At 42.0% G+C, this 15,127-nt stretch overlaps 1 protein-coding gene across 5 annotated transcripts in view; it reads left to right on the forward strand.

Moving 5' to 3' along the window:
• The first annotated feature begins 415 nt into the window (after nucleotides 1-415).
• PRUNE2 (prune homolog 2 with BCH domain) overlaps nucleotides 416-15,127 on the forward strand; it is a 144,332-nt gene continuing 129,620 nt past the window's right edge. For all 5 annotated transcript variants that reach the window (XM_040580045.1, XM_040580047.1, XM_040580046.1 and 2 more), the window contains exon 1: nucleotides 416-514. In XM_040580045.1, coding sequence (XP_040435979.1) covers nucleotides 479-514 — 36 coding nt within the window. In that variant the 5' untranslated portion in view covers nucleotides 416-478. The remainder of the gene's footprint in view (nucleotides 515-15,127) is intronic.

Genomic DNA, 15,127 nt, shown 5'->3' on the forward strand with positions numbered 1-15,127 from the left:
GCCCGCCAGGGCTCCCCGGACCCTGTGCCACCGCCGTAAGGGGACCCCGGCACGGTGGCTGCGCCTGACCCCGGCGCCCTCCAGCTTCCCGCTGTTGAGTTTTGCCACCTGTACAACGGGAAACGGCGCGACCCCCGCCCGCGGGCCCACCGCGGCCACCGACCCGCACCTGTTGCTTTGAGACCCTGCGGCGGGTCTCGGGGCGCCTTCACCGGGGCCGCCCGGCTCCCGCAAACCCGCGAAGGGCCCGGCCGGCTGCGCACACCGGCAGGAGCCCCGCGACCCCCGTCGCTCGGGGTGCCGCCCCCCCAGCTCGCCCCTCCGCGGGGCTCCGCGCCGGCCCTTGCGGCACGGCCTGACGTCACCGCCCGCGGCGGGCAGGGCGGGGCGGGGCGGGGCGGGGCGGGGCGGGCGGCGGGGCTGCGCTGCGTAGCGGGCGGCGCGGGCACAGCGCGGGGCCGGCGGCTGCGGGGCGGCCATGGAGGAGTTCCTGCGGCGCGCCCGCGCCGGGCTGGTGAGTCACGGCGGGCGCCGGCTTCGCCCGACTTGCCGGCAGCGGCAGGCGCCGGCCTCTGTCGCCGTGGCCCCGGGCGCAGCACCCCGGGCGCTCCCGAAAACTTCTCGGGAGTGTTTCAGCAGCGCTACGGTCCTCGGCGCTGCTCGGCGGGGCGGGCGGCGGGGAGGGAATGGGGCCAGTGACCTCCACATCGGCCGGGGCGCGTTTTGGGGGTGCGTTTTGTTCTCGCACCTGCCTGCCCTCTAGTTATTGCTGAATAATGCTCTGCTTCGCCAGCATGCGAACTCGGATTTGAGCGGCATGTGGGGGGTGGCAGCGTGCCATTTTGGCGTTACTTGCGCATTTGCTTTGACTTTCAGACGCATCAAGTTGCATAGCAGAATGGGGAAAAATTTTATCGGAGGTCACTGAAAACTAATTTCTGTGGTCTAAATCTTACGAGGAGTAGGGGATAAGTTTGCACAAGCAAGACTTAAAATGACTGAGGAATACATAAAGGTGATGAAGGACCAGCTCCATAATTGTGTCTTGCCTGGCGTAAGTAGTTAGTACTTTGTTAAGAATCCCAGGCATATAGAGATCTCGTTCACCAGTGACCCTGCCAGTAGCATTAATTTTGCTTACTGATAATCTGGCCCCAAAGAGTGTGTGCTTTTCTTTTCACTTAATGTGCAGTGCAAAAGTAGGATGCTTTTAAGACCAAGATGGTCTTAGGCCAGCACGTTTCCAATTGTGAAGGCTGGTTTTCTGTGCAACTGGTTTTACAGTTGTTACCTTTGGTGTGCAGCCTGCGCTTTTGCTAGCTATCCCAGCTCTAAGAAGTATATTCGGTTATAGAACTAATAATGGGTTTGTGGGGGAAGAAAAAAAAATGCTGTGGCTACTAGTTTTGCCCTGTATTTTTCGGCGCTTGGGACCTATGTGCTTGCAGGGGCCCCTCCCCACCCTTTAGAGAGTTGCTGTAGGTAACTAAATGAAAGTAAAACTTCATTTTTGATAAATAGAAGTGTAGGGCCTTCCCAGTTTCATAGACCTGTTGGGAATCTCTGGAGCATGAGCAGTCATAGAACTCTCACATAGAACATAAAAGTCAAAAAAAGAGGAAAGATCCTCTTTCGCCAGTGGCCATCATTCTCTGTATGCAGTGATTGCTAAAGGATGGTTTGTTATACCATCTTTTGTTTTCATGTATATGTTGAAAATCAGGTAATTAAGGCATTTTTGAGAGGACTGGCAAAGTAGAGGAGAAAATGAATCCCTTTGCGTTTTAACTGCAATGACAAATGTTAAGGGTAAACACAAGACACGTCATCTTGGTCACATGCCAGCTAACTTATTTTGCTATGTATTTTTTAGGAGTTTTTAGTGTTTCCCTAATGTTTTCATGTAAACAGTCTAAAGTTTGGTAGCCCTGTTAAAGATACTACATGGCGCAGTTAGAAACAATACATTTTCACATCGGCATTTCATATATTGCAGCATCTGAACTGGAGGTTTGGTTTTGACCAGGTTCCTGCTCAACTACATCAAAAGTGGTCTTACTTCATAGACAATTATGCTAAGATAGCGGTCCCCTCTGCATCATTACTAAATGGTAGGCAGTAAGAGCAACTTGCGTTCACTACTAAAAGCAAATATTGTGTTAACTCTTTCTGAATAGCTGTTGATAATCAGAAAGGAGTTGTCTGGAAAGCTATAATCTGAAGAGTCCCATGGATAATAGGTAATATTGTGTAATTTAGATGAGCACAGCAACTGAACACTAGCCCTTTTTATTTCTGTGTGGGTTTTCAAAAGAAATGCAGACTTTTCTTTGTACCTTCTGAACTGTGGGAGAAAAACGTGTTTTGGAGCAGGAGAAATATTGCAGGGAAAGTGTCACTCTGACCACAGTGTTTCATTGTATGGCCATGTCAGCTGAGCATGACTGGGAAAGAAGCATCTGAGAGCACCAGCGTGTTCTGTTCAGAACAGATTTTTATAAAAAAAATATCTTACAGGTTGACTTGTTTACCAATCTACTTTGCACCACAGTAGTCCGAAAAAAGTAATCCAGAGTAACTGAATATTTGCATTCTGCAACACAGGAGGTCGATGATGCGTTTTCCTTCCTGCTTGGTCAAGCTTTTTTGGGGGAAACTTTCTTGGCACATACAAGGCTGAGTTGAGGGCAAACAAGGAGCTGTGTTTGGTTTGACACTGTTAGGATAAAGCGGCCTGGATAAGTGGGTGAATGGCTCATAACTAACGAGCTGCTGTGTGTTGCTGTGCTACTGCAGCCGTATCTGTGGAAGATGCTGAAGCCCTACAGTTGTGCCTCAGAGGGCTGATGATGCCAGTTTTACAGTGCTAGTATTTCATGCCATAGGTAATCTTACTAGGTGAAACCGAGTGTGGTGCACTGGCTACATGAGCACTACTCAGTGTGAGTAAAGGAGCATTTTCTTTACTCATGAACAATAGCTCTGGAAGAACAATTGATCCAGACTGTGCAGGAGAACCTATTACTGCAAATGCTTCATCATTCATTTGGGTCTGGCTCCAGCCACAACATTAAACAGACTGTTTTTCCACATGGAGCAAATTTTAGTCTCAGTACCACACAAAGGGCTTGTGCATTTTTTGTTTTCTAAGTCTCTGGTGTATCTTCATTGACTGTTAGAGGGGAAAATCCTGTGCATATTATCTATTGATAACAAACTCTCCATTAGGCTATTCTTTCTTTTAAGAAGAAGGAATTTTGCTTTTTTGACTTTTCTTGTAGTCATAGAACATTCTCAATAATTTTCAGTACTGATTTTTAACATTGTTACGTATATTCTATGTAAAATCGAGGGGGATCAATTTTAGAAGGCAAAACATGGCAGAGTATAAGAGATGCTATACTGACGTTTTTGGGCATTTACAGTTAAGTCCTGCAAGTTTTTCTCAAGTTTTTCCCAAGTCTAGTAATAATGTGAGAGTAGGTGAGACTAGGTGAGACCAAAGGTCCTTTGAAACAAGCGTTCTGTCTTGTCTAAGGGAGAATTATAAGCAGTAGAATATATAGGTCTGCTGATAAGATGTTGAAAGCTTAGATCATAATATATATCTGAACTACTATGTTAGCCACAGCTAGAGCCATCTTCCACACATTTGGGTTTGTTTTGTTGGATTTTGTAAAAATCGGCTTAAGCTTTGGCTTCCACAGAATCCCTGAGATGGTGAGTTTTAAAATTTTATCATTGCTCTGTTGAGTGAGGCAATATCCCTGTTTGCTTTCAAACATCTGCCCAAACATTTTAATGGGTGTTCCATGGTTCTTATTCCTTGAATGAGTATTTTTTGTTCACTTTTTCTATTGTGTTAAGTATTACCATATCCCCCTTCTCTTCTCCCCAGAATTTCTAAGCATAAGGTTTTCTGTTGCTCCTTCTTACGTGAGCACTGTTCTATCACTCTGCTCATACTGGTGGCCTCTCTCTGAAGATTATATAATTCTATTAATAATTTGAAAGTTGTGGAGCCCAGAACTGCCTGCTGTATTTAAGCCATGAGTACATAACAAACTTAGACAGCAGTGTAACAACATTTCAGTTTTTTCCATTTTCTGGAGGGTTCTTGGTATTCTGCTTACTTATTCTATTATTGCTTATTCTGTTTTACTGTCAGAAAACATTTTTCTGATGCTTTCAGAGTGTCATTTAAAAGGAATACATGGTGGTTTTTTTCTGCTTTGTAATACCCATTTTAAAGCCTGTCTGACTGTGAACGGTACCTAAATATAGTTAAAAATGGAGGTGAAGTTGTTTCCTCACGTTTTCTTTAGTCTGCGCTTCGTGGCCCTCATTTCCATTTACAATTTTATTACCCAGTCCCTCAGTGAGTCCTTTCTACAGCTGTTGTAGCCAGTTTCAGATTTGGCTCTCCTGAATAAACTAGTATTGTCTGCAGCTTTTGTCACCTCATTATTTGCCTGCCTGTCCTACTGGAAGTAATATGATTTATTATTTATGGATATGAAGAACAGCACATATCCTTGTGGAGAATCCTCACAGATACTTTTCCTTCGTTGTGAAAATGGATCATTTGTTCCCCTCCCTTGTTTCCTGACCTTTTGTTCTTTACAGTGCCATGAGAGGACTACGCCCCCTTTTTCTTCTGTGATTTAATTTCTTTACTAGCCTCCAAGAAACTTTTCAATAATATTTTTGGAGACCCATGCATCGATTAGCATGTCCTTCTCTGCATGCTTGTTGAATTATTCAAAGAACTTTAGAAGATTTTGTACAAAAATGCCATAATTCACAAAACCTTGCTGTCTCTTCTCCAGTATATTACATTATTGATATATTTGGTGGTAATTCAGTCTGCCTCTCTCTGGGTTAGACTCTCTCAAGTGGGAGAACAGTGACTAATCAGTCAATACATAATTTTGTGTAATTTCATTAGAAAAATAAATCAAAAGTTTAAGGCTTCAGTGGTGTAATTTCAGAATGATTAGCACAATGTTAAAGGCAGTTAAATAGGGAAGTAAAAATTCAGGAATTATTTCTGTTGTTATTCTCTGATGTGAAGTACTGTGTGCTGCATGAGGTAGTGTTTTTCAAGTAATCTCATGTGCTTCAGACTGTTTGCAGTGAAGCTGAATGGCTGTGAGAAGTTAAATCAAGGCATTCTGTCAAAAACGAAGCTGCAAGAATTTAGTAAATAAAGAAATAAATACAATTTGACAGAATTCCTCACGAGAGATGCTGAGACAAAGGGCCAGCCAGTACCTTTTCCCTGGCCTTAGGTCTGTGCCTAATGGAGAGCCCAAGGCTTCATATGCTGGCTTCAGGGAAGTCAGAGAACAGAAAGAGCCCTGGAAAGGGCTTGATGTGCAGATAATACTGAGATATCCACATACTGCAGCAAATTGTTTCAAACTAGCAATTGAAAGATGGCTCTCCCTCTGCAGAGAACAGCAGATTAGCTGGGGAAATAATATTTCTAAATGCTGTGTCATCTTCAGACATTAACAGCATTTGGAAAAAAACAACCCCAACCCTGCTAAAACTTAAAAGTTCTCTTAATCCCTTGCTGCCATAAGAAAAGAGACTATAATGCTAGACCAGCATTACACCTGGCAGAATAATACACTGGGCAAATGGGGAATTATGTCCTCAGGCAGATGTGCCCAGAGAAATATTGGACTGTGTGACCGGACATTTTCCAAAGTGAGGGCCAGGCCCATGACCTGGGAGATGCCCTTGAGAATAATAAAAAAGGCTTCCAAGGCGTTGCTTTGATAGATATGGAAAATTAATGTTGCGCTTGCTTCTGAGGCAAGGAAGTTCAAAGAACAGTTAGTGATGATGGCATGGCTTGAGCAGATTGATGTGACTGCAGTTTAAAAAGAAGCTGAGTCACTTACATGTTTATTGCCTTTTATTTGGCTCTCTGGAGTTTTGTTACCAATGATAAGCAGTGGTTACTTTGAAAATAATATTTGATTTAGCGGGAATAAAGTGGTGGCTTTATGGGAGGTGAAAGACATTACAGAAGTGAAGCAGAAGTTACTTTCCCAGAAATAGCTGAACTTCTCCAGGCAGAGGGGTAAAAGAGCTTTCAAGCATTAAAACAAATAGTCAAGTCTTAGGCTCTCTTGTATCTTCTTTGCATTAATCCAGGAGCACACAGGGGACTTGACTCCATTTAGCAGAGCACTTACAGTATGTACGGAATTAAGAGTATGAGTAATGATATTGACTTCAGTCGGAAAACTGGCATGTGTAAGTTGTACCTATGTCTAAAAATGTTGCAGAATCAGAGTTTTAACAGTTGATTAACCTTTTGTTCCTTAGATCAGTCAGAAGAAACCATGTACTCTGCAGCAGGAACTTCTGAGTCAGGGTTATCAGTAATGTGGAAAAAAGAGCAAACATATTATGCTCTAACATAATATGAGGTAATTATTTAAACAAAGAATAGGTGTGAGCTGTGCTGAGCAGATAGAGTAATGCTAAAGGGCTTACAGAGATGAGTGATTAGAAAAATACTTTAGGAAATTCTTTTGAGGGGTAATTCCAAATATACATTCAACATGAGGAGAAAAATCTGAGAGCACGAATGTAGGAAGGTGGAGATGGGAGTGTCACTGTAATGCATGTAAGACATGCTTGTAGGGTGATACAAATGTTAAAAACTGCAATTTTGGGATACAGTCTTCATATCCCATAGTAAAGTAGTAATAGGCCTTTGTATGCTTATTCATACACATCTTTATTACGTAGTGTGATGTCCTTCCTGTAGACTTACTCTGTCTCTTTTTCATCATCATTATGCAATTTCAAGTGGCATGCTTCCTTCTGTTTTGGGTACTGTATAAACGCAAATATTTTTTAACTGCAGGAAGATTTCAGAGAGTCATAACTAAATGATTTAAAGAATTGACTTCCAAGGGAAATAAAAATGAACAAAACATGAAGCTTGATTAAATTACTGCTGAGCTGAGGCATGAGAGCAGTCTGGATCTATGGGGTACTAAAAGCAATGCAGAGAAGGAATCATTCATTCATATACGTAGGTATAAATAAGAAATTGCAAAATGGTCAGCAGAGGCTTAATAACAGGAGTATATTCCTGAAAATGAGGTCTCTTAGCTAGGACAGAAGTCTCCCAGAGGAAGGAGAGGATGCCCCTGCATAAAAGCAAACTGAAATAAAACCCTGAATTGGACAAATGTTTGTAAACTATGTTGAAAAACAACCTACAGCTGTAAGGAAAATATATTGGGTGATTTGATAGTCTTTTACAGTTCCACTAAAGCCAGACAGACTACAAACATGTAGCAGAAGCTGAGAATTAAAAATGTTTGCCCCCCATGGATTTTCTTGTGTTTGGAGGACAGAAATAACATTTTTAGATGGTAGCTTACATACCTTGCCTTTCATCAGTCTCTGGTGCAGTGATACTTTCTCCCTTTAAACAAAAACAAACAAACAAACAAAAAAACCCCCAAACCCAAAAAAACCCAACAACCCCAAAAGAGAGAGAGAGGAAATGGAAGAATAAAGCACGTCTTGGTGAATTTTCCATTGGAAGAGGTGAAGTACATCAGATTAATCAAGATTAAGCCAAATTCTATCCTGAAGAACTTTTTGGGTGTTGAATCACTGCATGCATAGTTGATATGCTTTGTACATTTGTCTACCCAGAAATGAATTCCAAAGGCATTTAAGTGCAGTATATGTCAGTTTACTAGGGTATCACGCTACCCTATTAAGTGTGGTACTGTAGTATTGACCAGCATCCTGTGGTGCTGGGTGCTGTGCAAATACTTGATAAAGTATCTGTTAAATCCCTGTCTTAATGAGTCTGCTGTAAGTTGGAAAACATGTCGGAGGAAGCAGATGAATCCAGAGTAGCAGTAGAGTGGTAGTTGTTAGGTTTGGTAACTGTTATGTATCCTAACCTATTTGGTGAAGGGTAGCTCTGAGTAGGAGTTAGAAAAAGGAAGATGGGGAAGTTTGGAAGCACGTCTTTAAGCCTAGGGACTACACAGGAGGAAATGAGAAGATGTGATTACTCTTCCCATTCCTCTGCCATTGACTGGCTGGAGCTAAACGTTAGCATTTTGTTATTGAATAGGAGATGGTAGATGAAGTGGAGGAAGGTTTGAAAAGGTTTCGAAGTGTAGTTTAGGGATTCTGTTTGATGTGTTGGAGGAAGGAGAGCCAGGGGAGAGAGGCTTGTGGACAAAGCCAATATGGGAGGGTCAGAGCCACAGACTAGGGGAAGGTTTTCCACGGCATCCTTCTGGAAGCTGCCAGCCTGCCTCTGCTGAAGCCAAATAACATTTATGTGATTAAACCATCAGGTAATGATAGCTGAAGTGTTGTCTGTGAGGGTAGATCAGAGAGGTTGATGAGAAAAAAAAAGCTGTGGGACTTTGCAATGGCCAGGTTGTGTGTGTCTAAACTGAACATGCCAGGATTATGGGCTGGAGGGCTGGGTGGGATAGTTTTGTTAATCCCTACAATATGTGTTATGTGTCTCCCTGTGAGAGACAGGCGCAGTAGAAGGAGAGGGCGCAAAAGCTCAGCTTTGGCTGTGCTGTTGGAGTGTGTGGTGGGAGTGTGCCAGGGCGGTGGGGAGAAAGTGGGGGGTTTTGCTGTGAAAGGGGCAGGACTGGAGCAGCACCAAAGTCCCGTTTGCCAGGAGTCCCGAGGAAGACCAGGCTCAGGGTTTAAATGACTTGATTATGTTCCTGTTCTGTCCTTTTTCGCTGAACAAGAGGGCCAGGTGCCAGCAACAGTTGGACAGGTCCTTAACAAGTGGCATGATATTACTTGTCCTGATGAGATAGGAATACATTTTTGCAGTGGTGAGGACAGAGGACGGACGGTGAAAAGGTTAGGAACATTTCAGAAAAATGTTGACGTCTGCATGAGGTCAGACAGTTCTCTTTCCTTGTTTACTGTATCATTTAATAGTAACTGAATAATGTGTAATAGACCTAAAAGACCTAATGCACTGGCCCGGTTCCATCTTGCACAGTCATAACCTGCTTTTGTACATTCTCCTCTCGCCCCAATTTATTATTGCTAAGCCTCCTCACATCAAATTTCTTCTAGAGCACAGTGAGGTTCTGCAGTATACGTGATGTGATTTACCTGTTTTGTACCATCTCAGAAATTTTCATTTTGCAGTACTTCGATAGCAATAATTGTGTTTATGTCTTTTGGTAATTGACACACTAAATTGACCCAGTTTTGATTCTGGTTTAGTTTTCTGTGTGGAAGTGTTACCGAAATCTCGGAATGAAGAACTTATTGACACCAATGTGATGTAGATAAGCAGACACTTCTTTATTGATGGCCGGGTGCATGAGCGAGTCCTCTCACGATCAACGCACACCAAGTCTCAAAATCAGACACCATATATAGAACTTATTCATACATATTCATTAAATATTCATACACAATCATACTATTTCCTGTAAATCATTAACATATTCTCCTCCTATATCCGATTCTGCACAGTAGAGCTTAGAAAGATCTAGAAATGGGTCTGGGGTACGATTTGGGTAGGTGGTATATGAGTCGGTGGTCGCGATCTCCCCCTGCCAGAATTACCTTTTATTAAAGTTCACGGTTTCTTGGCAGGTAACTACAAGTTGTTCCAGTCGACTCTCCCCGGTTTCCATTAATCTTATATTCTGACATTTCAATACACCTTCTACACACAGAAGACTGGTCAAATACAAAGAAACGTTTCAAACCCTAAATTTATTACCTAAGTTTTAACAATGATTCTAGCCCATTCTTCTGGCCTTGGTATGGGATGTACAGAGGATCTCATAGCGGCTTTTACTGTGCAACTATAAGTTTCATTAAAATATATTTCTTATCCTTCTATATTTCTATTCTATAAAATAATTTTATAAAATCAAATAATCAATCAAATAAAGTCAATCAATCTTAACTTATTAGCAAATCTATAACAGAAGCGGCTCTTTATACAGCACCTGACGCTGAGTTTGCTGCTGAACCAGCCTTTGATTCAGTGACAGACCATGACGCTGAAGTGACCTTTTCTCTAGTAGTTAATCTTATTGTGCTACACTGTGGTGAGAGCGTAAGAATTATACTTAAGAAATAGTTTCTTGCTTTTGTATGATAGTGATTAAAAAATCCTGAGCCAAGCTGAGTTGGTAGGGAAAAAGAAACCTCTGAATTGTTTCTTCAGACACTGCTGTGCTTTTTATAGGTCATGGGACTCAGTGGAGACATAGAGTCTACCTGGTGTGCTGTCAGAGGAAGGCATATTCTGCTTGGTGAACCTTGTATGCAGTTCTGCTATCAGTGGGATAGGAGGAAATAAAGGAACTTTTCTTCTGAGTTTGCTATCCTTTTTTAAGTGAGAAGCAGAATCGCTCCATTTGGAATACGTTTGACTCTTTGTGAAGTGAGGATAAATGGTAAACTTTTAAACACTTGGAGGGACAGCCTCTCCTAAATATAGACAGTTGGCAAGTGATCAGTTGACTGAGTCAGCAGCCTTTCTTTTACTTAACAAGGCTTTTAACACTCAGTGTCTTTTCCAGGGCTGGCTGGATTACAGCTGAGTCAGGCGGAGTGCAATGATAGGTTAACTTGCTGGAAAAGTGTGCTAGTGGTGTTTGACTATGCATGTATGCAGTCCACGGAAGCTTCATGTATGTTTACCTAGTTTTCTTACAGATTGAGACTGTATCCTGAGCATGGACGTAACTTAGAAGAGCACGTGGCTTTATGTGATGTACCCCTGTATTGTGCGTTTGAGAGGTTCGGGTCTGTATGAAATCTTCGAAAGGTTAGCCTGCTAGGTTCCTGCATGTTTTTTAATATGTGTTTGAAGTGGATAGCCTTATCAAGCTAAAAGACCAGATAAAAATTTAAACCCACTATTCGCTATAGGCCTCTCTCTGTTGTTGGTTTTGTTTCCATGTTTCTGTGAGGTTTTGGTCTTTTAATTCAGCAAGCATAAAAATAGAAATTACTCATTAAATTGAAATCATGTCAGTGCAGAAAAGAAACAAAATTTCCTCTTTTTGAAAACACGCACGTAGCTGTTTCCTTTCTCTTGAGTTAGTTGAGATAGTAGCTGTGGTACTTTTTTCCACTAGAAAAAATACTTAATTCAAGTTTACCTGATTACAGATTGTTTTTCTTCAGAATGACTGACTTGTTCAGTCTGTGAGGGGTTTATAGGCTGAATTGTATCAGTAAGGCATAGTCTGCAGTAAGAGATTAATACCTTCCTTCTACCACCCCTCAGGGAAATGTGTGCATTTATCTCTTTGTGAAATTGTGGAAATGTAGAGGCTAATGATAGATAAACTGTGCAGCTGCTGCAACAGCTTTACAATAATGCACCTTGAATATTTGTTACATAAAAGTTGTTTTGTATATGAGAGGAAGAGGTATGGGGTGGCTTTGTACAACTCTTTGCTTTCTGCGTATTCCAAGAGGCTAGATACAGAAACCCTTATAAAACCAGTTCCGTGATACTATGTGGAATTTTTTCCCTCCCTTGAGAATTTCATGCACGCTAGAAATTCAGCACTGGTTGTTTCAGGAAGAGCAAGCAAAGGCAGTGACTTCATATTCTTTGGAAGGGTGGCATAACTGTGAGTTAAAGCATTTTCTCCAGGGATGAGAGTGGTGCAGACTAGAATTCTAGTCTTTCATCTTCAGAGACATGGGCTCATATTCTGGTTTAGATCACATGTGAAAATGAGTTAAGTGATCTAATCTTAGCAGCTATTTGTTCACCTCTCAAAATCGTTGCAGTTTTCAACTGGCAGCTTTTGCACTGTGAAAGAGGGATTTCTGAGGCTGGGTCTGAAGTCTTTGGTTGATCATTTTTCCATCGTGCTGTAGTTGTTGGCATGAGCCTGTCTCAATATCAAAGTGTTGAGCCTTCATTAAAAAGAAAACAACAAACCAAAGCAAACCAGCCATCAACTTAAGCCCTCCCCCTCACTGTGTGAGAATTGGGTTCGTTACAATCTCGTGTCTGAAAAGATAAATTATTTACAGGTTCTAAATAAGACACAAATGATAGAGAAAATGAAGTTTAGGTAAGTATGAAGACTGTGAAATCTGTTTGACTAAAAATGCTGAGATCTTGTTTCTTGGAAATGGAACAAGTTAAAGTATGTGGCTTACTTGTTACGGAAACAGTTTGTATGCCCTTTCTGTGTTCTCTATCTGTCCCCACATAAAATAATTTGAATGTGTTTTTTTACCAGGTTGTCTATGGAGGCAGAAACCATTGCTTGAGAAAACTTTCAGGCTTTCTGTCTATTCCCCCAGTTCCACCCCTGCCTGGCCTCCCTTCCAACTGTCTTGTAGAACTTGAGATTTTATTCTTGCTGTCAAATGCCTTGCAACTTTCCTATTAGGTTAGGAATTCAAGTCCTGCTCTGTGTTACAGTGGTGAAAACACAGAGTAATCTCAGTTCTGGTAGCGTTAGTTCATGTTTATCCTGAGGAAAACAGAAAAGACTGGTTTCAGTGGGTTAAAATGGAGCACTAAATATAAATACGCACTGTTTTAATGCAGGCAGCAATAAGCAGGTGTACTTACCTTCTTGCTTCCTTTTCTTCTCAGCTTTGTAGCTTCCGAAGATATATTTAATTTCTTTCCTTTTTTCCTTTTTTTCTCTGTTTTCTGTCTGCTCTCTCTCCTTTCCTGCCAGTAGGATATTCAATAGTCAGAGCCACAATATTGCTGTGCCACAGGAGTGGGGGCATACGTACCAATGTGTGTAAAACTAGTAGAGTCTGATTAATTTCAACAGTTTCAGCATGCTGTAGTGTAAGTACTTCGTGGTTCTCCACAGGTGCTTGTTATGTTGCAGTTTGTCATTTCCTTTTGAGTCAAGCAATGAGGTGCAGATTGGTTCTTTTGAGTGTCTTACAGTGCTTATGATAAGTTAGACTTTTGACATATGATTGTTTATGAACTGCCATTCACTGTTCTACCCTACGACATGCTGTCCATTGCTAGATGACCAGACAGTTCGTCCTGTCTGCCTCTGAGTTATTTCTGTTTGCATTTTGCTCCACTGGAAACTAAGTAAGGATGCCAGACAAGATGTGAAATGACTTCTGAATCTTTCTAGCCCCACTTAATTATCCTTATGTATCCTCCATTGTTAACTGAGTGCTTAATCACTTACCTTTTAAGCTAGTTAGATACTCATTTTAATTTTTTGCACTTTTCAATTTTTCTGATCTTAGATTAGTGCTCTTTGGTGCTGTTGTAGAAAAAGCAGCCTGGTTAGTTGCCGTATTAAGTAGTGATTAAAATCTAGCTGCTTCTTTCTCAACCAGATAATAATCACTGATGCTGAATTAACGTCAGTCTGTAAGAGCAGAATCTACTCTTTGCTTCCATAAATCAGAAGTGGTTATACAAATAAACCTTATGGGTAATTAAGAGACAAGGAATTCTGCTTAAGGATTGCTAGGCTTATGGCAGAAAGCAGGAAAAATGCAGCATTTCCGTAGCATTGTTCTGAACTGAAACAGCAACCCTGTGGTACAGTAGCAAAAGTTACAGCTGGAGTAGTAATCTGACCTGTTCTGTCCAATTTGAAAGCTTAAAAGGTGATCTAACAGATTGCACTCCAGGCATTGGAAGGTGAAGACATCTCTGTCAGATGCATGAAAATGTTTGTTACAGATTTATTACATTGTGAAAACAGGAGACTCACTTTAAGGTAGCGGTTTGGATTTTAATGTTTCCAAAGTGACTGCATAGATCCTTTAGGTAGAGAGCATATATGTTAGCAAAAGAAAAGAAGCCAAGATAGGGAAAATCTGAAGGAAGGTGTAAACACTGAATGTAGTTGTCCAGCTTGACATCCCAGCCTTACCAGTTTTCACTTAGCTCATGTTATTAAAGTACCACTTTCATCTAGTTCACTTGTTTGCACACTCACTCTATCTGTCGCTCACATGCACAGAGAGAAACACAAACCCTCTCTCTCTGCAAGTGGGTTAATGGACTAGGGAGCCCTTGGGCAGAGCTGTCTGCCTTAAATGCCTAAACCTGAGCACAGCGTGCGGCTGAGGGCCATTTCTGAAATTGCTCTGAACCAGCTGCAGCACAGTTTCTGTGTTTGGTACATGCACGTACGTGCACTTGCATGCATGCTGTAGTGCATCTCCCAACAAGTATAAATGGTGTCAAGCTTGGGGGATGCAAGGGGATGCAGTGTGGTGTATTTCCCAGTAATCTCTAGGGAGGCTTCTTCTAGAAATTGTTGAGATGTGAAGAAAATTCCTGAGGTGACAGGGGTGGAGACCTTGCTGAATAAGGCTGGTCTGGCTGGTGTCTTTCATAGGTATGAGAAATACTGTCCTCTTAGGTAAGTTTACACCTGTAAAGAAAGGAAAAACTAGACTTTCCCTATGCCTCTGTTGTATACTATAGCTTTTGCCTTTCTGACAAAAACTGTTCAAGAACCAAAGTACTCTTAATGCTCTATTTCGATTTGAAAGAAGAATTTGAACGCCTTGAGGGCAAGACTTTGGAGGAGCAGCTGAGGTCACTTGGTTTGTTCAGCTTGGAGAAGAGAGGGCTGAAGCGTGACCTCATGGCAGTCTACAGCTTCCTCAGGGGGGGCAGCAGGCAGGGAGGTTCTGGTCTCCTCGCTCTGCTGACCAGCGATAGGACACGAGGAAATGGAGTGAAGCTACATCAGGGGAGTTCAGACTGGATGTTGGGAAAAGGTTCCTCACTGAGAGGGTGGTGGGTCACTGGAACAGGCTCCCCAGGGAAGTGGTCATGGCACCAAGCCTGTCAGAGCTCAGGGAGTGTCTGGATGGTGCTCTGAGTCATATGGTGTAGTTATAGGTGGTCCTGTGAGGAGCAGGGAGTTGGAATTGATGATCCTTATGGGTCCCTTCCAACTTAAGATAATCTAGGATTCTGTGAAATCGGAGGAGCTTTTAGTTTTTCCTTGGAAACGAAAAGAAATACAGTTAACACATTTTTGCAAGCTTTTGTACAAAATCTAAAATAGATCTGTTCTTCTGTGTAGTCATAATTTGACATGTATTTATGTGTATTTTCAAGGCTGGATATTAGTAT

This window comes from Falco naumanni, chromosome Z, assembly GCF_017639655.2.
Source record: "Falco naumanni isolate bFalNau1 chromosome Z, bFalNau1.pat, whole genome shotgun sequence".
NCBI lineage: Eukaryota > Metazoa > Chordata > Aves > Falconiformes > Falconidae > Falco > Falco naumanni.